The sequence below is a fragment of the Paroedura picta genome, chromosome 4 (assembly GCF_049243985.1).
Source record: "Paroedura picta isolate Pp20150507F chromosome 4, Ppicta_v3.0, whole genome shotgun sequence".
NCBI lineage: Eukaryota > Metazoa > Chordata > Lepidosauria > Squamata > Gekkonidae > Paroedura > Paroedura picta.
Window position 1 is genome coordinate 88,026,477 of NC_135372.1, and position 27,836 is coordinate 88,054,312.

The following is a 27,836-nucleotide window of genomic DNA, read 5'->3' on the forward strand; positions in this document are numbered from 1 at the left end:
CAAAGCTGTCTTCAGCAAATATTGTATTCTCTTTAAAAAAAACTTATGTACCCTGAACATTAACTGTCTGAGCATTATCACAAGTAATGTCAAGACTGCTTTATAGTCTGAAATAAATTATTTGTGGATATTGTTGGGCTGAGACAGTAAAGAGCCAATTTACAACCAAATGTAAATTTCTATTGCATTTTCTCCTGCCCTTCTAGGGCAGCCTTTCTCAACATTTCTACCATTGAGAAACCTCTGAAACATTCTTGAGGCTTCGAGAAACCCCAGAAGTGGTGCAATCATGCAGATTATGATTCAGAAGCATAGCTGTGTACATGCCCACCTGGAGCCCTTCCCCTTCCCACCCCCTCCAGGACCATCATTGGCCATTTGGGGTATGAGGGAGGTCGATAGGACCATATATGGTCATATCACCTGGAAAGTGTTTAACACATTTTACAAATATATTAAAAATTAACTCCTACCCATTCAAGAAACCCTTCCAGGGCCATCGAGAAAGCCTGCTCTAAGGAGTTCTGTGTGATTTTCACGCAGTTTACAGTAGCATTAAATGCAAAAAAACCCCAAAAACCAAACTCTCAATACATGTGAAAAGCAACCCTTTCAATTGTCCTGCCAATAGCTCAAAAGTCAATGTTGTCATGGGCAAAGTTGGATTATCAAGGAGGGACAGGTTCTTACATGCTCATACAGTACCAAAACAAAGTTGTCCAGTCACTGAAAGGGAGATCAGTTGAGACTGATTCTTCTGTAACATTTTTGCTCACATAAGAGCTTAATATACTAAAAAAGCACGCTAGAATTAAAAATTTATATTACCCTGCTAGTGAAGCTTTCCAACAAAATCACTGTGGGTTATATGTTTTCCCTCCAGTACTGTCTGTATCAATTAGCAGAAATTTGGGTCGTGTGAAAGTACAAGCCAGCTAATCAATGGGATGTGCATTATCTTTTCTGCTTTGGAAAGTATGTAGAGAGAGGGTCTGGAGTTTAGATTCTGGCCCTACTTTTAGCATGCTGGGAACACTTGGTGGATTATACATTTAGAAGTGTGGCCTAGGCATGATAGGACTCAGCCTTGTGGTTGCCCTCCTTGGCATGATCAGCTCTGCCCTTCATCCCGTCTTGGCAAGGGCTGTACAGCAGCTGCTTGGTGCTGTTTATTTTTCCATAGTGTGTGCAGGAAGCCAGCACAGAGCAGGACATGGAGGGGGGTGTCTTGTCAGCAGCCACAGGGACCACAGCTGAGCAGATTTCACAAGCAGAGCAACAAACAGAGGAAAGAAAAATAAACTGAAACCAAAGCTCACACACATAGTCAGCATTGCAGGCTGGGGTATTGCTAAGGGGCACTCTCCCCCCCAAAGGCCATATGTTTAACTCAGAGTCTCTATTCAACAGGTTTACCCAGAGAAGTGTTTATGGGGAGTATCCAAAACAGAATCCACATTCAAATATTTCCTTATTTAGTCTTTTCAAACTTGTTCTCTTTCTGAGTTTATAGGAATATCTACAACTTGGTCTGTGAATAGAGAGAAGAAAAGCTGGAATTTTATACCCTGCTTTTCACTACCCAGAGGAGTCCCAACGCAGTTTACAAACACCTTTCCCTTCCTCTCCTCACAACAGATACCAGTTAGATGACTCCCTCCCCACCTCCCACCCCCAATTTAAAAAGCTGCAAATGTAGCACCTATCTTCCTACACAGCTAAAGGCAAGTTCAGAAGAGCTATTGACCATATAGATGAGACATATAGATGAGAAAGGTTTAAACACTTCCTGGCTATATATATACACACACACACAAGAGAGAGAGGTTGTGTGTGTGAACAAGCCAGTCCTGTTACATATAATTGGTATCACTACACAATATCCAGAAATGCTTTGACCTAGATGGATAGCGACTGTTCTTGCTATTTGTGAAAGAACCAGACCAGTTAGAGTTTGGATTTGCCCCTCTTGCGCACAAATCAAACTCAAAAGACAAATAGGGGGAAGGAAGATATGCGGAGTCGAGTAAAGGTAAGGCAAGCAGCAGTCTTTGATGCTCAGCTTCCAGCTTGTAAAAATCTATATCAATAATGATCGGTCCATTCCTGCCAATGCAAGCCAACATCATTTGTAGAGGCTGTGATTTTACAATCCCCCCTTCCCCAGAAAGTTGAAAACTTGACGGTGAGTACTCTCAGCCCACCCGGCATCCACCCCCGGCTGCAAAGGTGGCGCGACACGATGCCACCCCGGCACAAAAGAAATATGCAAGGCCCCCAAAGGACGAACTTCTTTGGCAAGCCGCGGTTGATTACTCTTGAAGATTATACTGCAGCGCCTCCTGCTGGGGAGGCTGCCAATCCTCGGTTCAGCCGCAGCTCTGTTAAAAGAACCGCCCCGGTTCCGGCCGTCTCCGCAAAGCCACACGCAGCCCTCGCTGTGCCTGCCGCGCCTCCCCTTCAGCTCTCCGCAAGCCTAGGCTGAAGCCGTGGGAAAAAGGCGCCCGCCGCCCCGCGAAAAGCCACCGCGGAGGAAATGTTTCCTTTGGCGCCGCTTCGGAGGCTGCGCGCTGCCTCCCAGCTTGGGCGTCGGTCGCGGCTCCTCCCGGGCCTGCTGTGTGGTCTGTAATTAATTCCCCGCCACAGGGGGCCGGAGGCGTTACAGGTCTTCACCCAGTAGGGGAGCCCCGGCATCGCCCACTAATCCCCGGGTCTTGTTACTCGCCTCAGGGGGGCCGCCCGCGAGCACCTCCCCCCCGTCCCCCCCCGCCCGCCTGCAGATGCACGAGCCGCGCTGCGCCGCCGCCGCCGCCGCAGGGCAGAAGCGCTTTTCTCCCCACGCACTTGGCCCTCTTGCGACGCCTCCACGCAGAAGCCCCGTCCCTGCCGCCTCAGACACTATGCCAGACCGAAGCTCCCGCTTCACGAGCAGGGGAGTTTAAAACGAAAATTAAGATTAGGTGGGGGTGGAGGTGCTGCCGAGAAGCTCTGAGGAGCTGCGAAGTGGAGGGATTTAAGATCCCCTTCCTGTCCTGCTTTGCATGACAAAAGCCCAGCTGTAGGGATGACACCCTCCCTCCCCCCCTCCAAATTCACCTCCCCAATTACCAATCGGGCCCATTATGCGGCCACAATAGCCATCAGCTTGATGGCCCACCCAGGCAGCCAGCAGCCAGACAGCACCCCCTGGACCCAGTAGGTGGATGGAACTCTTCAGCCAGGGGGCTCCCTCCAGCTCCACAAAGAGAGTCTACTCATTTTAGTGAGAAATAATATGTATCTTTTTATAGCTGCATCTATTTGCATAAAGTGAAAGTGACGGCTCCATCTAGCCCTGGAAACTGGCAGATCCCACTGAAACAATTGGAGTATAACTTCAAAATACACTTCCCTCCAACTGGCTTGTTTAATTTTTTTGCAGTATCATAAGGTAAAGGTAAAGGTATCCCCTGTGCAAGCACCGAGTCATGTCTGACCCTTGGGGTGACGCCCTCCAGCGTTTTCATGGCAGACTCAATACGGGGTGGTTTGCCAGTGCCTTCCCCAGTCATTACCGTTTTACCCCCCAGCAAGCTGGGTACTCATTTTACCGACCTCGGAAGGATGGAAGGCTGAGTCAACCTTGAGCCGGCTGCTGGGATTGAACTCCCAGCCTCATGGGCAAAGCTTTCAGACGGCTGCCTTACCACTCTGCGCCACAAGAGGCTCTTCTGCAGTATCATAGAAAGGTGATTAATAAATTCTATTGTTTTCAGAATGCCAGATTTCCTTCTCATACATACATCACTAAAATTGCCCAAGAAATAAAGGATTCCCTCTGCCAAGGTGGTTCAGAAAGAGAAAAGTCTAACAAATGTGAGGTTCAAAGTAATGGCCAGGATACCAGAGTAGCAAGGGCTGGCAGGGGTCACTGGCCTGGCAGACGGCAAAGTTCAGAGGGTGAAGTCATTGATATGTCATGCCTGTTTGCAAATATTCTTTGGGTGGGGAAGAAAGGAAACAGGGAAGATTGAGAAATATCATTCCTTTTAATTAATGGTTCCATAATGCCCACTAGTGGTAAGAGGAGATCCCTGCAACATGACACTCAAACAGAACAGCTCAAGCAAACAAAATCATCACTTAGGTTAAAAACTTTGTACTGGTACACAGAGATAGGCACATGGAATTGGTGCCTTTGTTATGAAGGAGGATGTCTTGAACTCAGCTCCCAAAAGCGCTCAATAATCAGTGATTCTCTCCTTGTTAATTTGAGTTTAGACACAAAAATTAAGACTCATGAGACCTGTGGTCCAATCTCCCAATATTTACTTTAAAAAACAGTCATGGTGGTGGAGCTCCGCTTTGAATTGAACAATAGGTTCCTTCCCCTTGTAGTATTTCTTCAGGGAAAATCCACCTACCAAAGCACTATTGGGGGAACCCATCACCTTTCAATTCCACAGTCCTGACTCAAACACGGGGTTTTTAATGTTAAAGCAAGGATAAAGAGAGTTGATTGTGGAACTTTCATGTTCAGTTCAATCCTATAAGGATGAATTGAAATAAAAAGGTAACTAGATGTAAACAAATAAAAAACATCCCAAAGTATGTCACTCCAAATATAACTATAAAATACATTTTAGATAATTGCCTGTCAAGATAATTTGGAGGATCTTTTTGAGAGAAACAAGATAGTGCCACTAAAGCCACACCATCCCTTCACTTTCCATTTTTTTCTCAATTTGGTCAGATATGTGAGAATGTCTCATTATTTCTGTTGTGTCTTTTGGCCTTATTCCTCTAAAGTACAAGGCCCGATCCATCAATTTTGCATCTGATTCAGGTTGTCAATACAAGGCCACCTTCATTCATTGTAATTTGTTTTATGTGTGTACACACACACACTTTCCCAAGCTTGGGAAATGAGGAAAGTACAGTAAGAAAGTCATTCCTGTATCAACCACAAAAGGTAGAAGAGTTGCTTAACGAGATGTCCCACGTAGCATCATTCTTCCCATGGACACATGTCTGTGTCAATGGCCACACAGTTATATGCTGCATAACGCAACTTTTCCTCACAGACCTTGGCACTGCAAATGAAAAAGTAAAAGCTGTAGCAAGAACTCATGTTTACATTTCTGCATATGCTCTGGCCCAAAACAGTCCCCCATAATTCCCAAGCATGCCACCATTCTCTGGCTGCCTTGCCTTGCTAAAACAAGTTGCCATCTCTCTGTGTTTATCAATGACAGGCACTACTCCCTGTATCTTGAATTCCTGCCCATTTATCTCTTTTCTTTGCTACACTAACTACTATGGACATCATCTCACAAGCTGTCATAGTCAGACCCTCCCCCCCTTTCCCCAGCTGCTCCTCCCTATTATATTCTGGCCATGCCCCATACCGCGCAGGGAACCACACCATTCTTGCAGCTGTCATTCTCAAGCCCGTGGCACAGCCCCTGGGGCAATGTCCCACACATACTGCCTCCCACACATACTGCTCAAGTTTTCTTGAGCAAGACTTACGAGACATAGTTGGGCAAAAATAGTGTGCTGGAGCAAGTGGATGATTCTGGAAGGGCATCCGTAGTCTCAGAGCTTGGAGAAAGAACAAGTCAGTGAGATTTACTGAAGGAAGATTCTAAGCAACAACAGAAACAGGTTTGCACCCCACCAAGGAAGGAGAGTGTTCACAGATGTGCACCCTGCAGCAGATCTTCAAGGCCCCCTCAGTGCTGTTCCCAGAGGACTCTTTCTCCTCAACAGCAGCAGGGGGCAATTTTGGCCTGCACCAGGAAAGGGGGCGCATGGTAATCCCATTCGCAGAAGTTCTTCACGCGATCCCAGTTATAGACTGCTGCCCATCTCCCATGACCACATACATTGATAATTAAGTGACACTCACCCTAATTTGTCAGGATATATATATATTAGAGCAGGAAGTCGACTCCTGCCAGTGACAAACCTCAGGAAGCGACTTCGATCCTCTGAGGGGAAGAATACACAGCCATCAGGAACTCTCAAGAAGGCCCCTCTCCACAGCAAGCGTGTTCAATATGTATGTAAAAACTGCCTTGAAATCCAGGAACCATTCCTGATCCAGCAAGTGCTGGACAACACAAGCCAAACTCATACAAAAGTGTGTGTGACAGGAGTGGAATATAGGTAATATTGGAGACAGAGGTGTGAATGCAAATTATAAAACAATAACAACAGTTCAGCTGTGGAATAGACAGCAGTGTGGGTTATAACTGCTCCTGGGAGGTTAATCTCCTCCATTCTCCTCCCTCTGTTTCCCTGGTCTTTTATTTATTTAGAAAATATATGCCACCTTCCTAGAGATCTCCTCTCAATACTTTAAGCAAGAGGTATCATCAAAAAGTAATAGAAAATTATTTCAGCTGGTTGTCCATCCTCAATCCCAAAAAAGCTCCTGCAGAAAGCTGCTGTGTTCAGTATTCAGTGGGAAGAACCCCCCCCCCAAAAAAAAAATAACAGGTTGGACACATGGTCTAACTTATATACATAAAGTTATAACAACATTAATAACTCTGTGCTTGTAATTCCTCACCATTAGTAAAGTTGTTTAGTGCCTCCCAGAAATACTGAATTCTGGTGCCTGATGGTTCAAAATCCTCAAAGCGAGCTACACAAGAAAGGGAAAAGGACAGAAACACAGCACATAACTCACAATGGGCCCAAAATATGCTAAACACCATCACACTCATGAAAAAGGCTATGCACACTTCATTTATTCCTTTGAGCACACAGAGCAGGATATCTTCCGCCTCATTTTATTAGGAAATTTTTATCCCATCCTTCCTCTAAGAAGCTCCAGCTCCTCCATTTCCCCCTCACGGCCACCTTATGAGGCAGATTAGACTGAGGGAGAATGATTGGCCTGAAATCTCCAAGCATAATCCAACACTAACCCATTATACACCCTGACCTATCAAGGGCTGTTATCTGTCCACCAGGAAAGGGGAGTTGACAATGTGTATGGTCTAGCAGTTAGTCTCTCAGCGGCTCTCTTGAGTTTCAGGTCTTTCATTTCAGCTACAGCCTGATCCTATTAACTGTAGATCATGAAGACCAAACCCCGGAACTTCTGCGTGCAAAGCAGATGCTGTACCTTCTGTAACATTACACCATGCTAGCTCATAAATGCCTGGTATTGATCCCTAAAATGTAGCTTTAACATTAAGCACCCAGTTGCCCTAGTTGCCAGACACACCGCTCTTTTAAATTCACATATTCCTCCTCCTGCAGGATGTCCTGTGAGCCCCTGCCCAGTGCAGCAGGTAAGAACTAGACTTGACTTTGCTACCAACAGAGGGCAACTCCTTTGACACTTACTGAGTTTCTTCAGAGCCTCAACTGTGACTTCAGGGTCACCACAGACCTTCTTTTCCAATTCCTGCCAAGTGAGCAAGTCCAGCACAGCCTGAGGCACAACTTTGAGCAGTCCAGTCTGCATGGCAGCAATCTGAAAGGCAGGAAGAAGGAATGGATGATGCAGTATGTAGCTCTGGAAGGATGGACTGGAAAGAACTCCAGAAAAAGCCAGATATTGGCCATCCCACATGCTGCAATGCAACTTGTCTGATAGTATTTTTCAGAATCTCCTCACATATCAAACCACCCTCTGAAAACAATAACCAGTCTTTCAGAAGTACTAAAAATTAGACTCTAGGTTGCATATTTATTTATTATCTTCATTTATACTTAGCCATTCTCCCTGGGGGAAAACCCCCCACCTGTCTAAAGCATAACATACAATGTTAAAGAAAGGCAGCTACAGAGGACATTGTAGAAGAAAGGTGATATTTGCAACAGAATACATTATTATCCTTATTGGTCTCCTGAGCCATTCCAATTTACTGCATTCTAATTCCTATATAAAAATATCCTCCTGAACATTTATGTTTTGTACATTCTGTGGAATGATGGGACATGGGGGGGCTTGTCTTGAACACAAGTTGCAGGGTGCCAGCTTCAGAAGGTTGTACTCAGAAGAGGTGTCGTGTTGTACATGAGTACAACATGGAATGACTCCTAATATGTATTGGCTGCCTTGTGGGATGAGCTTTGAGAATTTCAGAGAGCTCACCCCTCAGTTTGAGGTGGACAGGGTGCTATCTTGAGTGAGGCCAACCACTTGTCCCCTAGATCTCTGCCCATTATGCTGGGTGATAAGAGAGTTGGGAAGCAGCTCTGGGAGATAAATAATAAATTTGTCCCTGAAATTCAGGACATTCCCAGGGAGCTTAAGGGAGGCAGTGGTTCAGCCTCTTTTGAAGAAACCGAGACCCAGGCCCTTACGAAACTACCTAAGTTTTACAGGGCCTGCAAAGCAACACTGTTCCATCAAGTATTTGGTTGGGCCAGAACACACACAGCCAGTAAAACTTAGGGGCTCCCTCCATTTACTTCTGGATCATTCTTGCTGTTAAGACCATCAGAAGAACCAGATTGAGCAGTGGATAAAAAAACAGAACTTTTAAATGTTAATGTGTTTTTAATGTGTGATTCTACAATGCATTTATAATGTGATTTTATAGTGTATTTATTATATATGTTGTGAACTGCCCTGAGTCCATTTGAGGGGAGGGGCAGTCTAGAAATCTAATAAATAATTACTTTATACATCTTGCTTGCATACGTTGCTCACTACCTATTATAGCTTCAACTTCCCTCTCAATAACGTCTTGTCCCAAAATGTCCTATTATCAAACTCTTAGTGGTTCGGGTGGCGAGGTTTTAATAATGAACTTCTTCAACATTCCTGAGACAGATATTCAACACCTTCTTGGCTCTATCCAGATATTTAGGCTACTGGGGAATTATGAGATGAAGAAGCTGGATCCAATTATTAATTTTCAAGCCAGACCTCAACCCTTTAATGGCTGCCTGATCTGCAGTAAGAGGAGATCACATGTATCTTCATGCTGTAAAAAGTTTATCCAACTGAATTCTGCATAGCAAACTCCAATTAATGGGCCAAGCACAGGCCAGGCTGTTTTTTTTTCCTGATTAGCTGACAAACTTAACTGGGTACAGAAGGCTTGAAAACTCAAAATTGGGTGGAGAAATGTAAAGGCAATGTGTCCTTGTTGTGTGTCCCAACTACAAGGCAATGATGGTTCCATGAGAGAGAACTCTCCAGCCTCTGGAAAACAAATCACCAAGAACACAAGAGGCAGCCAAGGAAAGAAAAACAGGCACTGGCTGATTGAGAATGGACTCCAGGTAAGCAGGGCAAGGTCCCATTTCCACAGCGCCAAGGTGTGCTACCTGCTCCTTGCTCTCAGTTAGCCTTGCTTCCTGAACCAGTCGGATGAAGTCCAGGCGGTCCTCATAGCGTACTGCAGTGCGAGTGCCCCCCGGGATGAGCTCCACCATGCGCTGGTCACTCAGGACTGTGGTGTAAGTCAATTCATTTCCAAACTTGAACTCAAAGGTCTCTTTGTCCATTCCTTCCATCATCTCCAGAAGCTTCACCTAAAAATGGGGGGGGGGGGTTGTTATCTCATTCACTTCTTCCAAGGACAGGTGGGAGCAGAAAGGATTTGGCTGGGACTTCATATAAACTAAAGCCCTCTCCAGATGGCCCTTATAATGTATTCCCATGACTGAGGGAATATGCATCATGGCTGGGTACCTGCACCAATTGTATGGTTGCAAGCTGTCATATCTGTGGGCCTTTATCCTGTGTTGAATATAAATATGGGAGAAAGCTCCCCCTTCAACCAAATGGCAGTTTTAGATTAAGAAAGCTGCTCTGCCAAATTAGCACCCCAAATCTATGCACATCTGTTCAACAGAAGTCTGACCGCAAGCATCAATGATGTCCACAGATCAGTCTCCTCCCGGTGACTCACCAGCACAGAGTCCACAGCAGGGAAATCCTTGTTCCAGCTCACTTCCTCCCCTGTCAGCTGCTTCCAGACAAAGCCAGGCAGGGCCAGGACCTTACGGATGGAGAAAGGAGATACAGTCTTCTGTGCTCCATAAAGGTGGCATTCAGGAAGGCAGGCAATGTATCCTAAGCCCTACTTATTAAGAATACCCAAACACACCTATAAGGTAAAGATATCCCCTGTGCAAGCACCGAGTCATGTCTGACCCTTGGGGTGACGCCCTCTAGCGTTTTCATGGCAGACTCAATACGGGGTGGTTTGCCAGTGCCTTCCCCAGTCATTACCGTTTACCCCCCAGCAAGCTGGGTACTCATTTTACCGACCTCGGAAGGATGGAAGGCTGAGTCAACCTTGAGCCGGCTGCTGGGATCGAACTCCCAACCTCATGGGCAGACAGCTCCAGACAGCATATCGCTGCCTTACCACTCTGCGCCACAAGAGGCTCATACACACCTATAATCATGAACAATTAACCACTAGAGGGGTGATTCTTGCATCAAGTCGCCTGCTGTCATTTTATTAGAACTAGACCGAGGTAGGAAAATGAGGCCGCAATCTCGTGCAGTGCATAACAGGTTCGAATGATATGGCCAAACTCATTGATTTTAGATATCTCAATTTTATTTTATTTTTAATGGATGGATAATCAGTAGCGCACTTCTGGCAAGAACTTTGGCTTTGTTTTTTCTTAATACACCTGAATTCTCTCTTGTCATGGGAGAATCCGTCAAAAAGAGGGCTGCATCAATACTAACACCATTCTGGCAATTTGTAGCATGGAAACAGCTACAGTTTAATAACATCAGCACTCTATGGACATAGGAAAGAATCCTACACTACAGCTGTTCATTCCTACTCAACTTTACTCATACCATATACTAGAGCAAAGCTGTAATGGAAAGGGGACAGAACACAGATTCTTCTCATACAACTCAGGGAAAGCTGCTTCTTGGACAACTCGTGCTTTGGACCCTTTTTGGTCTGGTTTCAAGCTGGGCTCTGCAACAAAAATGGTCCTGACGGCCTTAGTTGATTACGTATGTCTGAATGTAGACCAAGGTCATGCTTTTTTGTTGTTCCTGTTGGACCTAATAGATAATCATGCTATCCAGTGGAGGCATTCAGAAGGGATCAGGAGATGGGCCTTGGACTGGGGCTAAAATGGTCTCTCATGGACCAGACTCAAAGGGAACCCAGTTATCTTTTGTGTAGGATTTCACAGGACGCCATCTAATCTGCCATGTTCTTCAACCCCTATGTAAAACCCTTAGGATAAATAATTTGTAGCTTGGAATTGGATACCATCAATATGTGAATGACACCCATCTCTGTATCTCTCCCACACTTTCGGCTTTCTGCAATTACGCAAAACTGAATTATTCAAAAGAGCCTTTTTACAAAGGTCCTGTAATAAAATATTTCTGAACGTTCCTTTGGTAAGGGTCATAGTAGCTGTGGCCTGTGCCACTGTGTACAGAATATACTATCTCTTACTGTTATGACCCTGTTATGTAATTTCTGTATCATGTCACGTGTGATAATACTTAAGCTTTGTCTCAACTCTATTTTCAAATTTCTGCTTGTTTGGGGATTTCTGAAATCCAAACCTTATTGTTTTGTTTACTGGATGTCCCATCCTGCTGACTGTATTTAACTCACATGGCATGATCCACCTTGAGTCCCAGTGAGAATGACTATAAATGATGTAAATAAACAAACCACTGCTCCCCTGCAGCTAATGGCAATGTCAGAAAAGGCCTGCAATTGGTAGGTTCATTTTATCAGTGTCCAAAGGAAAAACTTAATCCCAATGTGAGAAATTTTAATCAGATAGTCTCTATCAATTAAAAATGGCTCTGGGACTAGCACACTCCTGTTCTAGCTGAGAAGAGAAAACCCTGGCACTTTCCTGCCAATTTTAAAGTTTAAAGCAGGAATCCCTCATGTGGATGCAATGATGCCCACCAACAGCCTTACAGTGGCTGTGCTCCTTTCCCTGGAACCGGACACAGAGGGTGGCAGTGGGGGAGCAGTTATAAATTCCCTTGTCCAGTTCCACCAGGAGCAGTTCTCTCCCCTGCACTGTTCAACATCTTCATGCATCCTCTGGCCCAGCTGGTCCAGAGCTAAGGACTGTGTTGTCACCAACATGCGGATGAAACCCAGCTCTATCTCCTGATGTACAGCTGCCCGAAATACCCCTGGATACATTTGCTAGTTATTTGGAAGCCATAGCTGAACGGTTAGAGCAGAGTCGCCTGAAACTCAACCTTTCCAAGATGGAGGTCCTGTGGCTGGGCAGGAAAGTGACAGATCAGGAAGTGAGCCTACTCATTCTCACTGGGGTGCATCTCAACATCTCACCCCCAGCCAGAAATGTAGGTGTGATCCTGGATGCCTTCCTTTCAATGGAGGCCCAGGTAACAAGAGTAGCCCTAACGGCACTTTGCCACCTGCACCAGGTGAGGCTACTAGTGCCCTATCTGTCCTCGGACTGTTTGGCTACAGTCATCCATGCAATGGCCACCTCCAGACTCTGTAACTCTCTCTATGTGGGTCTACCCTTGTCTGACCTGGAAATTTCATCTGGTACAGAAAGCGGCTGCTAGGGTCCTCACAGGAACAGCTTGGAGGTCCCACAGAGCTCTTCTGCCAGGTCTTTGGTTGAGGCCAGTGCAATGTCAAGCTGGGCCCCACCCTGGGCCAGCCAGGTCATTGGGCTACCCCTACTGCTGTTTCCCCTGAGGCTGTGGAGCTGGGGGAGGGTTTTATTTATCACACCCAAGAGTCGGTTTTTAGATGGTTTTATTGTTTTAGGGGGATCTTATTGAGGGTTATTGCTGTTACTCGCCACAAGCCACTGTGTGGGAATGGCAGGCTATAAATGGAATTATAAATAAAATAAACACCTTTCCTGATGGCTGTCAAGTGCTTTTAGGAAGTGGATAGGCAGGTGAGGCTTTTGCCCAGCAAGTTTTCTCATTGGCTGTGCAGGCTTTTAAAAATGTTGCTCTGGCAGCAGCTGCCACCACAGCACAAGGGAAACTGTACGCCTTTTTGTGCTGGTTCTGCTTCCTGTGGCAGCCATTTGGTGCGGCACCCACCTCACCGTATCATTCACTTGGTCATTCACTCCACAGGCTACATGAAGTTGTCACCCAGGAGGAGGTAATGATTAACTTTTGTACTCAATGAAATGTTACGCTGATCACTTGGGTGAAGAAAATGTCATATTTCAGGATACTATATGCCCCTGGAAAATATGTAACTCCTTCTATGTATAAGATCCCAACTCAAAAAAGCTCATGTGGATTCTTGGATTTGCCATGCAGACTGATCACCTGTTGTGACTGGAAATAACCTGGTGCAGTGGAAAAGGAAGGGAAGGCCCACTTGGTTTCTACCACCAGTATCAATCAAGGGGTAATAATTTCCATCTGACACTCACCAGGAACTCCTTGCCACGCAGGGCTGCACCCATGATCTGCCCAATCCACTCATATTTGGTGAACTCCTTACAGGATGGGTTGGGAACATACATATCTCGGGCCTCTCCAGTACCACTACCCTGAAAAAAAAGTCAAACGTATAGGGCTCAAGCTAGAGTATGAAGATAGTCAGCCCAGATGCCATAACAGAGAACCATCCCAAAAGTCAGAGCTGCCCAACCCAAAAGAGGTGATCCTGTGTTAGAAAAACTAGCAGATACAGTGCTACACTGGAAAATTCTGGGCATAAGAATGACTGGGAATACTATTTTGCCCCTCCAAGATTATATGCCCCAGGCAAAACAAAACTGAGTGATTATGTAGAAAGGGTAGCTCTGGGGACATTATGGATATTATGGCAGCAGGGATGGAATAAGGATGTGGAACTAGGGTGTCAACTTCTCCTTGATCCCCTGGAAACTGGATCCCTTTAGGAACTTTCTTGCTGCAACACTCGTTCAAATCATTACATTAACTGTCTCTCAAACACATGCCTCTTTGATGTCCCTGGTAAGCAGGAAAGGTTTAGCTTGAATAAGCAAACTTGTTATTGGCACCTGGTTGGATGTGCGGACAAAAAAAGGCAGTGGTACAGGGCTCTCAGCTGAGCTAGGACACAACTCCTCAGACATATCAGCAATACTGTCCCGGAAACCACCACCTGAGGAAAAAAATTAATGAATGTGTCTGATATTGCCAATTTCATTTTGGTGCCACCACCTCCAGCCTCCTGCAGGATGTGCAATGTCCCAAGAATAAATCTTGGAAACAATGAATGATCTCATCTCATCATATTTAGTAATCTTGAAGTATGGGTGAGGCACACATATAGAGTTCATGTGTTCATACAACCATTACTTTGTAAACTAAATCTTTTAATCAAATAAAGCATTTTTGCATCAAGGTATGGAAGGTAGGGAACCCCAGCCAAATGGACACCTGCAACGCAGCAACAGAGTCCCCAGCTCTGCATGACCCTGCCCATCTGACCTATGCTTCTCAACCATGGGTCTCTATATTGTCAAACTTTGGACTCCACATTCTCTAAATTTATTGTAGTACTACTGAACCAACCTGCAGGGAGGGAGGTCTAGAAATCTAATAAGTAAACAAAGATCATGATACTGAGATTTGGGGCAAAGTTATGAGATTTACTCATCCTTTGCATTACTTATTTATATTTAATAAATGTATTTATTTGTATACAATCCAGTATTATTCCCCCTATAGTTATGATGGCTGGACACCTGGTTTTCTTTTTCTTCCTTCGAATGAAAGGTAAATATTTTCAGAAATCATATTTCTGACAACCATCATTTTGGCCAAATGTACAGAAACTCAGACTTCACAGTACCTGGAACTTACCCTGGTCAATGATCCCTTCAGCTATGAATTTACATTCCCACCACTGGTCATAACTAAGAGGCCACCTGCAAAGAATAGAAAAAGTCACTTGAAGTTGCCGGTGTCCTTAGCAGGGAGCCCTGCACTGCTGTAAGGGATGTCAAAGACAGCAGTCATAAGTCAGATCTCTGTCTCCTTGGGAACTTATGTACCTTGTAGGGTGGTTGGGTGTGTGTGTGTGTGTGCATGCATAAGCACACTTTTAGACCAAGGTCTTCTTTCAAGAATGAGGCCCTGTCTTTTTTCGAGAGATTCCCCTTCTGCCTTCTATGAAGCCCTGTCATATATAGTGTGTTGGCATTTGTGCTAGAAGAAGCAAATAGTTTGGGGATCAAAGAGGCGGGATGGATAAATAAGTAAACATTCACCTATAATCCCGGGGCTTGTCACACTTGTCAGTGGGTTTCAGACCTTCATAAACCTAGAAAAGCAGTCAAGGCAGAGAAGTCATAAGGAATGAGCGAGTTTGAGTTCTTCTATTTACACTCAGTACACCAGGAATATGTGTGCCTTTCTTCCTATTAGTTAGCCCACAACCCACCTGATGCATAGAAATAACAAATTTCTCAAAATAGGATTAGCTCCTGAACAACTACTATAACTGGGATATAAGTGAGCAAAGCAATTGGTTTATCAATGACTTATGGATGTTGAACTACAAAATGAGACGGTACTCCTTTCAAGCCCAGTATGATGCATGGCTGGAGTGTTGCTTTTGATGGAGGAGGAGGACGAAGAGGAAGAGTTGGTTCTTATATGCTGTTTTCTCTACCTGAAGGAGGCTCAAAGCAGCTTACATTCGCCTTCCCTTTCCTCTCTCCACAACAGACACCCTGTGAGGTGGGTGAGGCTGAGAGAGCCCTGATATTACTGCTCAGTCAGAACAGCTTTATCAGTGCTGTGGCAAGCCCAAGGTCACCCAGCTGGTTGCATGTGGGGGAGCGCAGAATCGAACCCGGCTCACCAGATTAGAAGTCCACACTCCTAACCACTACACCAAGCTAACCACTCCTAACCATTACATCATTCAGCCATTAGCTCACTCTAGCAGGCAGGGTAGTATAATGGTTTAGACTAATATTTAGACTAGGAATGGAGAGACCCATGTTCAAATCACCATTGTATCATGAAAATTAGTGATGACCTCGTGCTAATCACACTGTCTCAATAGAACTTAAGATTGTTATCAGGATAACTTCTTGTGGTCCTGGGCTGCTTGGAAAAAGAGTAATCAGACTAGATTCAGGTGGGGAGCTCTGTTAGTCTGAAGCAGCAGAACAAAGTTTGAGTCCAATGGCACCTTTAAGGCCAATAAAGTTTTATTCAATATATAAGGCTTTCATGTGCGACCGAACTTCAGATATAATGAAAGAAAATGTCCATACATATAGGTAAAGGGGGGGGGGGTGTTAATTGCCAGGAAGATTTCTCTAGAGTTCAGATGCATAATTAACTGGGCAATTATAGCTGAGCTAGGATTGAGGCAGTTATCAATGGACAGCCATTCACAAGAGTCTGGTAACTGCCTCAATCCTAGCACAGTGAAAGCTTCGTTGATCTTAAAAGTGCTACTGGTCTCAAGCTTTGTTCAGTAATCAGACTAGACAGAGATTCTGAGCCATCCTGTGGGGAATGCCTCAGAAATTATAATGTAGCATAAAATCCATATCACTGCTGGGAATTCAAGGATTAAGACCCAATCATTTTCAGCAAAGCACTCGATACATCTATGCCACAAAGGCAGATTCTGGGTTTGATCATGCCTAAAATTTCCAAGCATGCAAAGGGGAATGACTTTCACTTATTCCCTCTTTCTGAGGCAGACCTCTGACACCTCACCCAGCTATTTCTGAGGGCTCTGTGCCTCAGGAGCAGCAACGGGGGTTGGGTTGGGGTGCATTGGAAAAAGGAAAGTGGGAAATCATTTTTACATGTATGGAAAACCTTCCATATACAGCAACTTTCGGCAAGAGCCCAGCCTGTGAATTTCCCAATGTAACATATAATAACGAAATACTGAGTGGTACATCTCCAATCCACACAGAAGGGCATGGAGCTGAATGGCCATACAAAAGTGTTTGTGGGGTATATGAAGTTTCTTATGTGAATTGAACTAGCTTTGGCTATCTAGGTTAGAAAAGGATTTCTAATGCATAATAATGTGCCTGGCAGGCAGCAAAGATAGAATTTCACTTCCTTCTTCCTGGCATTTGTGTCGGATGGGTATCCATACCTGGGTGAAGACAGTGTTTTTGCAGCTGGGATCAAGTGTTGGGTTGTCACGATGCTCCATGGCCAGGCGACGATTGATGTAGAGGCGTGGTATGAAGTTTGGCTTGCTAGTCTCAGAGTCCTTGAGGCACTGGGTGATTAATGCTGTGCGTCGCTTGGACAACAACAGGAACTGCTTGATATGCTGTCATGACAAAGCAAGACTGGGTCAAAGCCAGCAGAGCTCTGATGGTCCGTCTCCCTGCCCATTTGTAACCAGCATGGCTCTATTCACAAAATTATTATCTTAATTATTATTTATTTATTTTCATATATTGATGTTATTCCCAGCCGGCCAGCTCGAGGCGGTTCACAACAATCCAATAAAAATACAATTTAAAAACCCCAAACCTCAGCATCTCCCCACCCATCTCCCCTCCTGGCCCTCAATGGACTGCATATAGCTCCCATGCCCCCATGGGGGGGGGTCAGAGTGGGGAATTCAGAGGAGGGACTCAACTAATGTCTTGCCACTCAGGCTCAACCAAACGCCTGGTGGAAGAACTCCATTTTGCAGGCTCTGTGGAACTGTGAAAGCTCCTACAGGGCCCTCAGCTCTTCCAGGAGCTCATTCCACCAGGTTGGGGCCAGGACTGAAAAGGCCCTGGCTCTGGTCAAAACTCAGGCATGCTTCTAATGGGCCAGAGACCACCAACCTGTTCAGATTCATAGAGCATACTGCCCTGCGTGGAGCATAGAGTCAGACGGTCCTTCAGATATGCTGGACCCTGACCATGGATGGCCTTAAAGGTTAGAACCAAAACCTTTTCCTGGAGGGTGGGGATGCTAAAGGTAAAAATTCCAGAAATATGGATTATCCTGGGGGGTCCTGTGAGCAAGATATTACTCCAGGATAGTTACAGCATGCCAATTCTAATTATGTGTTTTCCTGAATGTGAAGGGGAGGGTCCCAGAAGTAATCTTTGCCTGGAAGTCCATAGCGGCTCCTGGCAGCCCTACTTTTCCCTAGAGAAGTGGCACAAGACTCCTATTTCATTAGTGCCTCAAGTAAGAGAGTACAGAAACAAGCACCCCAGTTGCACCTTGAGTTGGCTGAAGGTGCCAAGTGTGTGGTCCCAGGCTGGAACAAGGTGGTGAAGTACACTGTCCAAGATCTTGAGAAACCTGCCAGAATATTTAGAAAAAGGTAGTTTGGGGCAAAGGATGAAAAAAAAAGTGTGATGAAAGCATATGTATTCTGTATTGCTTTCAACAAGGATACTTGAAGCTATGCCACACATTCAGATGCAAACTACAATGATTGTGAGAATCTCTCCTTTTCTCTGTGAAAAGAAAGCATACACTGGCTAACTGAGTTAAGAGATTCCCTCCAAAGAGAGATCCAAGTGCCGCAATGTTCCGCAAAACAATCTGGCTGCAAAATCAAAATGGAACATTAATGATAAAGGCCTTGGAGTTCTCTTTTTGAATAGGCAAACACACAAATTATCTTATTACCCCCCCCCCCAACACACACACACAGCTGCAGATGGCCTTCTGTACACCATGTATTTCAGCTTCAAGCAGTTTGCCTACCATCTGCTACTCGCCTTCCCTGCTCCATACCTCTGGATAACCACAGCACGCCGGTACAGCACATCAGGGTCCGTCCCCTCCAGGCGAGGATACCGCACCAGGTTGGCTGGTTGAAACATATCTGCATTGAGCCCCAGTTCACGTTGCCGAGATGATTTGATCTTTATGCCCCGGAGGCGGGCATCAATTCCATCATCTGCTTAAAAAGGAAGGACAATGCAGCTCAGGAAGGTAAGTCAAGTAAGGAATGCTTTCCCCTGGTGAAGGGAGAAGAAGAGAGAAACGATGAAGGTAAAACCCAGTCCGTATTACTGCAAGGTCAGCTTGAATTGGGGAAATGTCAGTATCACTTCTGGAGAATTCCAGAGTGGTAGCCATGTTAATCTGTTGAAGCAAACACCACAGAGATGATGTGCCATGTGCACATTTATTGTGATGAAAGCTTTTGTGGGCTCCAGTCCTTTTTGTGGAGGAAGTACTCTGAAAGGGCATTGACAAATAAGCAACACCAAAGCAGACGCCAAGCAGTGAGACCTAATTCCACAATAACCCTCTGGGGTGTAGGTGTGGGCACACATACACATGTGCAGGGAAACTGTTTTTGAAGAGAGGCCACATCATTGCACCTCACTTCCCAAAAAGCAAGTGGTTCACCCCCACCCTGACACCCACAAACCTCTGCACTCCACAATCCGGATTTCAATGACAGGCAAGTGAGCAGTCATGTCTTCCAGCACACACACATCCCCGATGTAGCTCCTAAGGACACAAAAGCATCAGTTTCCTGGGGCACAGGGTAGAGTTACCAGGCGTTAGAGTTACCCTCCAACTGGCAGTTCTTTCACCTTATATGGATAAGAAAATGGAAGAAAGGTTGCATTTGTCGAGGAATGGGAGCTGGATTCCAGGAAGCCATGTTTCCATCTCCAACTTGCTGGATAACCCACACATCCACCAACATCCTTTTGAGGAGCATGGGAAAGATGATGCTATATCAGCTCACTCACACACAGCCATTATACATTACCCTGGACATGTGGAATCCGGCAAAAAAAAAAGCTTCCTAGTGGCATACAGCAACTCTTACGCCTTCATGCAAGGCCCTGAGAGCTGCATGTGTCCCACAATGATAGCAGATTGTAAGTGGGTGGACAGAAAGGATTGTGTAGGTTCTTGGCTCTTGCAGCCCAGCATTCTGCAGGGGGTTGGACTACATGACGTTGGAGGTCCATTTCCAATTCTATGATTCTATGATACTCCCTTCCTTTGGAGTCTCACACGGGCTGTGGCCTAAGTCAGTGGTCCCCAACCTGCGGGCCGCGGCCCGGTGCCGGGCCGCAGCTCCCTCTCCCCGCCCCCCCCACAGTAAAAAACTTCCCAGGCCGCAAGCTTGCGGCCCGGGAAGCTTCTTACTGCGGGAGGGCGGGGAGAGGGAATCAGGGCCGCGGCCGTGCATCGCAAATATGCGAATGCGCCATGCGTGGCCAAAATCGCGCACGCGCGGCACTTTTGCGCATGCGTACATGTGAGAAAGTGTCGCGCATGCGCGATTTGGCAACGCATGGCACGTTCGCGCATGCGTGATGCACGGCCCTGCGGGCGCGATGTGCGGGCACAGCCCGCGCATGCGCGGGCCGTGGGCGCAGCCCGCTGCCCTGCCAGTCCCCAGCCTCAGAAAGGTTGGGGACCACTGGCCTAAGTGAATTAGAGGGGAAAGTGCAGGATAATTTTGTTTGGAGCAGGTATTTGGTGATTAGAAAACAAGGAACTTATTTTCATTTACTTATAAAAAATAATCCTGTTGTTTCCCTCACATTTTACTTCTGGGATGGGACAGTCTCTAAGTTCAAAAACAGAACACTGCCCACCAGCATCAGTATCCTTCACTGAGACAAACAGGACAGATTACTGCTTTGCATGACCATCTGCTTAGGATAACTCTTTTCCCTCCCTCCTTTCCCCCTTTCTCATACTACTAGGAAACCCATAGCCTTTCCACTGACAGGACATGGTGTGCCAGAGGTTCAAGTTTCATAGCCTGCCCCCCCACATCAAATTCCCCTCCCCAATGTCACTCACTCATCAATGCCCACATCACTCAGCTTCTTCAGATTATCAACCTCACCACCATAGACAGCAACACGCTTGGGCATGAAGTTCTCATCTGTTGTGTCTACTGTCAGGAACAGTTTCCTTAGAGAGAGAATTAAAAGGAAGAAAGGGGACAGTGAAAAGTTTAAATTGAGAAAGCGCTGGAAGATTAACAACCTCAGAACAGAATTCCCATTGTGCACCAAGGAAATCCAAGTTACTCCCAAAAGAAATTTCAATCTGGTGACCAATAAATGATGGCTGAGTTCTGTGAAAACATCAGTGATTACAAAGGTCTATCAAGTTTTTGTTTATTTATTTATTTGATTTATACACTGCCCCTCACTGCAATGTCTTGCAGAGGGGCAGTTTAATAATGGGAGAAGGAACAGCCTTGTTCTTCCACATGGAAAGGAGGGGGTAATATTAAACAAAGGGTTTGCCCACAATCTGAGACTGCATGACAAGAGCATTCAATTCTATAGGAGGTAAGGCACTATGATAAATGTGAGCAGCTATACAATCCCCTTGTGTGTCTATTAAACTATAATGCATCTCCAGGCAGGAAAGTTCAATTGCTTTCTAGACTTACCTCAACCCACACAAATGCTAATAGATCTACACATGCTAATAGATCTCAGGCTACCTGAGAGAGAGAGAAAAGCCGCTCCAGATGTTGAGAAAACCTTGAATGGCAGGATGGAACACAGCCTGCAGGCCTGTTCCACCACATCAGGAAACAAGCAATGCATACATATTATACTTATTATGCAGTTGCTCCATTGCTTGCCCATTAGTTCTGAGGTTCAATTTAAGGTACATATACAAAATCAACCAGTCCTCATGCAGGATTGAGGCAGTTATCCATTGACAGCCATTCGCAAGAGTCTGGTAACTACCCATCCCTGCTTGAAGAAAACATCATACAACATTCCCCTAAGCAGAATCATACGCTAAGTGTCATTGAAGTCAATGAACTTAGAAACACATGAGTTGGCTAAGGATGGCTCTAATGGTCCATGAGGACATGTAAAACAAGTTTCAATTATGAAAGTCACCTCCTTTGTGCACTGATTAGATCAGTGCCTCCTTCCTCCCCCCCCCCACCTAGTGACTGGGAGGGAAACCCAGTTGCACAGACTGATAAGAAAGAGACAGATGAGTTGCTCACTTGATGATGGTGCCTTTCTTCATGTTGAGACGGACCCAGTGCTGGCCCTGGGACCCATCACTCTCCCAATAGGTATCTGCATGGTTGTCTGTCAGGCATGAAACATTGAACTCTTCCTGAGGGAAGCAGAGCAGAGCCAGGTGGAGAAAGACAGGATCATTACCATTCACACACGCACCCATAGGCTGGATACTTGGCTCTGCAAGCAACCTACAAGGCACTGACTTGCTTTCATTTCTCAATGGACTAAAAATGGGCTTAGAAAACTGGAAGACGGCAAATGAAACAGTTAAACAAACATCATTCTGCACAGAGGATGGGCAATACTAATAGCCAGGCATCTGGGGAAAAAAACACCAGCTCTTCCAACAGTACCACCTGACTATGTTTGCAAAGAATTTGCTTTCAGATACCAATAGGAACCCTTTTGTGCTTCAAGAGGATGCCAGTTCTAGTACCTCAAAGAAGTACTCTCAGTCTGACATGCCGAAGCATCCCTGATAACAACCTACAGCATCCACCTAATGGATTTGAGCATCTCTCCAGCCAGCCCAGGAGAGGAAGTCAGCTGATCTGCAAAGGAAACACTTAGCACGGTACGTCAGCACACATCATGGCATTTCAGTTTTAGCACAACTGTTTCTATAATGATTCTCTGTCTACACTGAACCATCAGCAACAGCACTACATATTGCGAAAACTACTTCTAAACTAACAAAAAGCTGATGAAACATAGCACATCACTCTGCTGGCTCTTCAGAAACCAATAAAACTATCGCCTACCCCACTGTCAGTAAAATGGCCATTTCATAGTTGGTGCCAAATAGGTAAATGCAGCTGGCACTGAGATTTCCTGGGCTTGTTTCCCCACAACAAATTAAGGCTTAACAACCTCTTAGCTCTTAGATTTTGGATAACAATCACAGATTAACTGCCTAACTACCCCAAGAACTAGCAAAAGCTTTACCAGGAGCTATGATCCTAAGGCAACAGAAAGCAGTTCACGTGAGGGAGAGGTCCCTATACAAACAGAGCCCGTAACCATGCTAATACCGCATAGGAAGAGACATCAATGCTGTCCACATATTGCTTGATGCTGCCCAGGTTCTCATCCTCCTTGCCAATGTGATCGTAGAGAAAATGCACCAGATCTTCATCACATTCATAACTCCACGTGGGAGGCACAAACCTAACAGAATAAGGGTCAAGATTATATAAACTGGATGGAACCACTATCTCTTTATTCTCTTATAATTGGTCATGCTCTCCTAGCTTCCCAATTCCTCTTCACTTGAAGTGGTCATACTGAGTCAAAGCATCTGTTCTCTCTAGGTCAGGATTGTCTATTTTGTTTGGCAGTGGCTGACCAGAGTCTTAGACAATGTCTTTTGTTTATTTATTTATTAGACTACAAATTAACCCCGCTGTAAAAAGTGGGTGCTAGTGGGCAGTGGGTGAGTGCAGGAGGGGGCCCCCTGGAAGGAAAGAAGGAAGGAAGGAAGGAAGGAAGGAAGGAAGGAAGGAAGGAAGGAAGGAAGGAAGGAAGGAAGGAAGGAAGGCAGGCAGGCAGACGTAGAGAAAGGGAGAGAGAGAGAAAGTGAAAGAGAGAGAGAAGGGGAGAAAGAAGAGTAAGCGATGGAAGAAAGAAAGGCAGAAGAGAAATGGATGGATAGGAGGGAGAAAGGAGATTAAGGGATGGAGATTAACAGCTCCAGCCGTTCCCTGCCATTCCCCGCCGCCTGGGCAGCAGGGAAGGGCACTCCCCCCCGAGTCTTCCCCCCACCCAAGGCTTTTTTCCCAGTGGCAAATGCCCCCCCTGCTGCCTCCCGGTCGAGGGTCACCGCCAACCTGCCTTGTCGGCAGGCCCGCGGCCAATGGTGGCGGTGGGGTGAAGGCAGCACACGGTGGGGAGTGGGTGGATCTGGCGATTAGTCCCTTGTTGCCGGACTGACACGCGGAGTGACACGCTGGGCGCCCCACTTGTCACTCCGGGGGGAAAGGGCCAATGGGCACCCTTCCACATCCCAGACAGGACCCTCCTCGAGGGCCCTTACTGTTTTACTTATACTGCTCCCGTGGAGTGGTTACAGATTTTTAGACTGCCCTCCAGCAAGCTGGATTGAACCCGCAATCCTCTGCATGTAAAACAGATGCTCTAGCACTGAGCCATGATCCCTCCAGATGTTACTTTTACTCCCTCTTCTACCCAAGCACCGCTGCCAGTGCTACTAGCCCTATCTTACGGCCACAGAGGTAATGGCAAGCTCTTTACCGGAGTCTCTCCACTGCAGCAGCATCTGGCTCCATGATTTTTGGCTTTGCTCCGAAATTCAGGGAATATGTTAAATCCACTACCTGCTTCCATCTGGAATAAAAGAAAGCCAATAACAAGAATGGATCCTTGTTTAGTCATACAGAAAACAAAATGAGAAGTTCAAGTTAAACCATCAGAACTTAAAACAAGGAAGATACATGAAAAGAATTCAAAGGGCCGATATATAACTATTTGTTTAAGCCTTGAAATGATTTAATCCATAATTCCTTTAACAACTATTCTTATGCTTTATTCAAACATCAACAAATTTACATTTATCTAATATAACAATGATTGGAAATGCTCAATACTTGCATTTTTGGGGCAAACTTATTTTTACCATGTTCTTGATAGTTTTTACAGGGAATGACGTGCTAAATGGGCAAGTGTAGTTTTTGGAAAACGTTTTCACACAGTGCTCCCCTTTTGCTGAGCTGAGCAAAGGATCAAGAATATTTGCAATAGAGTTTGCAGCATTCCTCCCTCCCACCAGTCATTCAAAATGAGGCAATATTTCCACGTTCTCGTTTGTTTGTTTATTTATTTATTTATTTGGATATCTATGACTGCCCCTCCCAGCAAACCAACCTGAGACAGTTAACAACATAGTAATTAATACACAATGCTTAAAATAAAAAGAGCAATAACAACATTAGTTAAAAACCAATTAAAAGAAATCAAAACGCCTCACTCAAATTCCGTTGCCGCCTCAATGTCTGAATTGCCTGTGAATATATCCCATTTATCCCAGGGGAGCTCGTTGCCGGAGGGGGTCAATTCGAACGGTGCTGCTACTTATTGGCCCCAGTCAAATGCATGGCAGAAGGATCTTGCAGACCCTTCAAAATGGAGCCACCTCTGAGGGCCTTAAGCTCTTCCAGGAGCTCATTACAGCAGGTAGGGGCCAAACATATATCTCAGGGGCCAGGGATTGCCAGCCTGTTTGAATTGGTTGAGCACAATGCCCTTTGGGGGGTATAGTCAGTCAGGCAGTCTCTTAGGTATGTGGGGCCCAGGTCGCAGATGGCTTTAAAGGTTAAAATCAAAATCCTTGTACCTGGCCTTTATATTGGCTTTATGGTATCAAATCATGACATCACTGCTCTGATGACCCAAATGACCTAAATCACATAGCTAATAACAAAACAGCAGGCAAGCAGCAGATCAGAAGCAGCTGCAAGTGGGTGGTAAACAAGAAATGAAGACGATGAATAGAGTGTTTTGATTAATTTGTCTCCCTTTTGGTGCTGCAAATATTGGAATCCTAGTACCAATGCCAACCTGTGTGGTGAAGGGCAAACCTCTGGATCAAGAGGCAAGATCTGAGCAAAAGTGAAACACTCTAATTAGCAACATAACTGGGAACTCCTAATTTAGCTTCCATCAACCACATTTGACTTGGTAATTTCTGCTAGTCAGAAGTTCATGGTCAATCTTAGCTTGTCCCCAGGAGACAATTCTTCAATCACAGAGACGGTTCTGGGGCCCCGTACCTGATCACAGGCTTGTAGTCCACCCCAAAGAGTTGCTGCTGCCTCTGGATTCTCTCCATGGATTCCACTGGCACCAGCCTGTCCCCACCATCAACATGCTTACACATAAGTATCCAGCCTTCCTCCAGGTCACAGCCAATCTTGTATTCCTCCAGCTGTTCCTGCAAAGAAAGAATGCACCCTTGGGTGAGCTGTCATATTGAAATGCTGTACAACCAGTGCAATCTGGAACATTAAAATACCTCTCTGGCTTATCTAACGAGTCCAACAGTTCACTGAATGAACATGAACACATTGTTTATATGAAGAGATGTACATATTTTATTTATTTATTTATTTATTTAGATTTATATACCGCCCTCCCCGAAGGCTCAGAGATATACATTGCTATTGAGATGTTTGTGAGATACGGAGCTGGAGTATTTCCTGACCATCCTTTCAGAGCGCTATAGATTCTAGGAAGAATTGAGAATTCCTCCTGAGAATCTACATCAGAAAGACGTTGCCGTACGGCAGCTTTGGCTGTTTTAAGGCCAAGTTCTATCAGGTGGTTTGGATCGAGGCCCAGTTTGGATTTTTCCAATGATTTTACTATTCCATGGGAATTGTGTGGAGACTGCTAAAAATTTCGGGATTAGTCCCTCAGTTTAGAGGTAAATTTTTAGCCAGTAATTGGTGGTTGTCAGCCAGGAGTGGGTTTCTACCTTCAGAAGGCCAGATTCTTGGCGTAGAACAACATTTGGTGTGCAGTTAGGTGTTTTATAAAGATCTCTCAAAAATGTTGATTGCACTCTTTCAAGCAGCACATAGCTCCTGTAAGGACCCAATTGGATACCATATAGGATTTGCGCTAATACCTTCGCAGAATAAAGCTTCAGGGCTGCTGGAATAAATTTATCACCTTTGGTATGAAAGAATCTAAGGATGGCTAGAGCACTTTTTTTTTTGCGGAATCTGTTACCGAAGGTATATGGGCGTAATGGCCACCGTTATATTGGAAGCTGACTCCTAAATATCTAAAACACTTAACCTGATCAATTATGTGCCCGTCAATATACCAGCGATGTTTCTGGAACCTGTTGTTACAGTGCATTATTTTGGTTTTCTCATAGTTAGTTCTCATGTGTCTTTTTGCCACAGAACAGTGTTGCTGCCTCCATGCTAAAGCCTCATGCAGCAAACTTCACAAACTGGAGTAGAAATTGCCTACAGTAGAAAATTTTACTTTTAAAAGGGGGGAAATGTGGACCTTAGGCTGACCCATCCTCTGTGCCATCATAAAACATTGAAATTGGCCTCCTAGCAAATACTCCACCCTTAGAAACCCTCCCTTGAGGGGGGAACCAGGATGTCCGGAAAACACTGCCCTGTACACCACTGCTGAAAACAGACTCAGCATACAGCAGAAAATGTTCAAGAAGCTGAAGAGTGACGGAGCTGTTTGGCATTGGGTTGAGGCCAGTTACTGCGCATAGGACAACACTGCCAAATCCCAAAGCACACCAACAGGAAGATTATCTGAAGGTGGCTAGCCATGGTCTAACAGGGTGCATTTTCCTTTTCCTTCCTTCCTCCAGCACCGAATTGGAGTTACAGTTCCACCTTGGCATCCTGCAGTAATGAAAGTGCCTCTGAGCCTGGGAAGAGCACATTCCTCTCCTCCTCACCCAAGCCCCCAGTCCCAGTAGCCACACATCTGGCAGGGTGAAGACAGGGTGCATGAGAGGCCCCAGGGATGAGATCCCGGCGGGCGGGAGACCTGTGTGGGAGGGGAAATGTCCAGCCGCGCCCGGTGGCCACTCACTCACCCGGGAGAGCTTCACCCAGAGGCCGTGGCCGTTGCAATACTTCTCGCCGCTGGCCCGAATGCAGGAGCCCTTGCGCAGTTCGATCGTGCCCCGCCCCGGGCCCTTCCTGCCGCCGGCCTGGCCCGGGTTGTCGTAGACCGTCAGCAGGCTGCGGCCCGAGGCCGAGGCGAGCCCGGCGCCGCTGGGGTCCTTGCAGATCTTGTACTGCACCTCGCGGGGCACGTAGCACAGCGCGGCGGGCAGCGGCTCCGCCCGGCTCAAGCGCTCCGTCGCCTCCTTCAGGAAGCGCAGCCGGCCCAGCAGCTGGCGGGGGGACTCGCTGGCGGAGGAAGGCACCATCGCGGCCCCGCTCCCC

At 45.8% G+C, this 27,836-nt stretch overlaps 1 protein-coding gene across 1 annotated transcript; it reads right to left on the reverse strand.

Moving 5' to 3' along the window:
- Nucleotides 1–4,009: 4,009 nt before the first annotated feature.
- Nucleotides 4,010–27,820, reverse strand: HECTD3 (HECT domain E3 ubiquitin protein ligase 3). The gene is made up of 21 exons (XM_077333943.1): nt 27,482–27,820; nt 25,674–25,834; nt 24,139–24,231; nt 22,920–23,055; nt 21,867–21,982; nt 20,684–20,797; nt 19,281–19,363; nt 18,635–18,800; nt 18,112–18,193; nt 17,031–17,213; nt 15,166–15,218; nt 14,759–14,823; nt 13,951–14,054; nt 13,354–13,473; nt 9,867–9,956; nt 9,280–9,486; nt 7,342–7,471; nt 6,557–6,631; nt 5,891–5,972; nt 5,512–5,583; nt 4,010–5,072 (listed from the first exon to the last, which is right to left on the reverse strand). The coding sequence occupies exons 1-21, from the start codon at nt 27,818–27,820 to the stop codon at nt 4,988–4,990; spliced, it is 2,556 nt and encodes an 851-aa protein (XP_077190058.1). The 3' UTR covers nt 4,010–4,987.
- Nucleotides 27,821–27,836: the final 16 nt, after the last annotated feature.

Coding starts and splice junctions, on each gene's coding strand:
- HECTD3 (XM_077333943.1), bottom strand. CDS start 27,820: ATGGTGCCTTCCTCCGCCAGCGAGTCCCCCCGCCAGCTGCTGGGCCGG. Junction 18,194..18,634: donor CGTGCTGTGGTTATCCAGAG/GTATGGAGCAGG, acceptor ATATTCTGGCAG/GTTTCTCAAGATCTTGGACA. Junction 7,472..9,279: donor TAACTGAGAGCAAGGAGCAG/GTAGCACACCTT, acceptor CCTGCCTTTCAG/ATTGCTGCCATGCAGACTGG.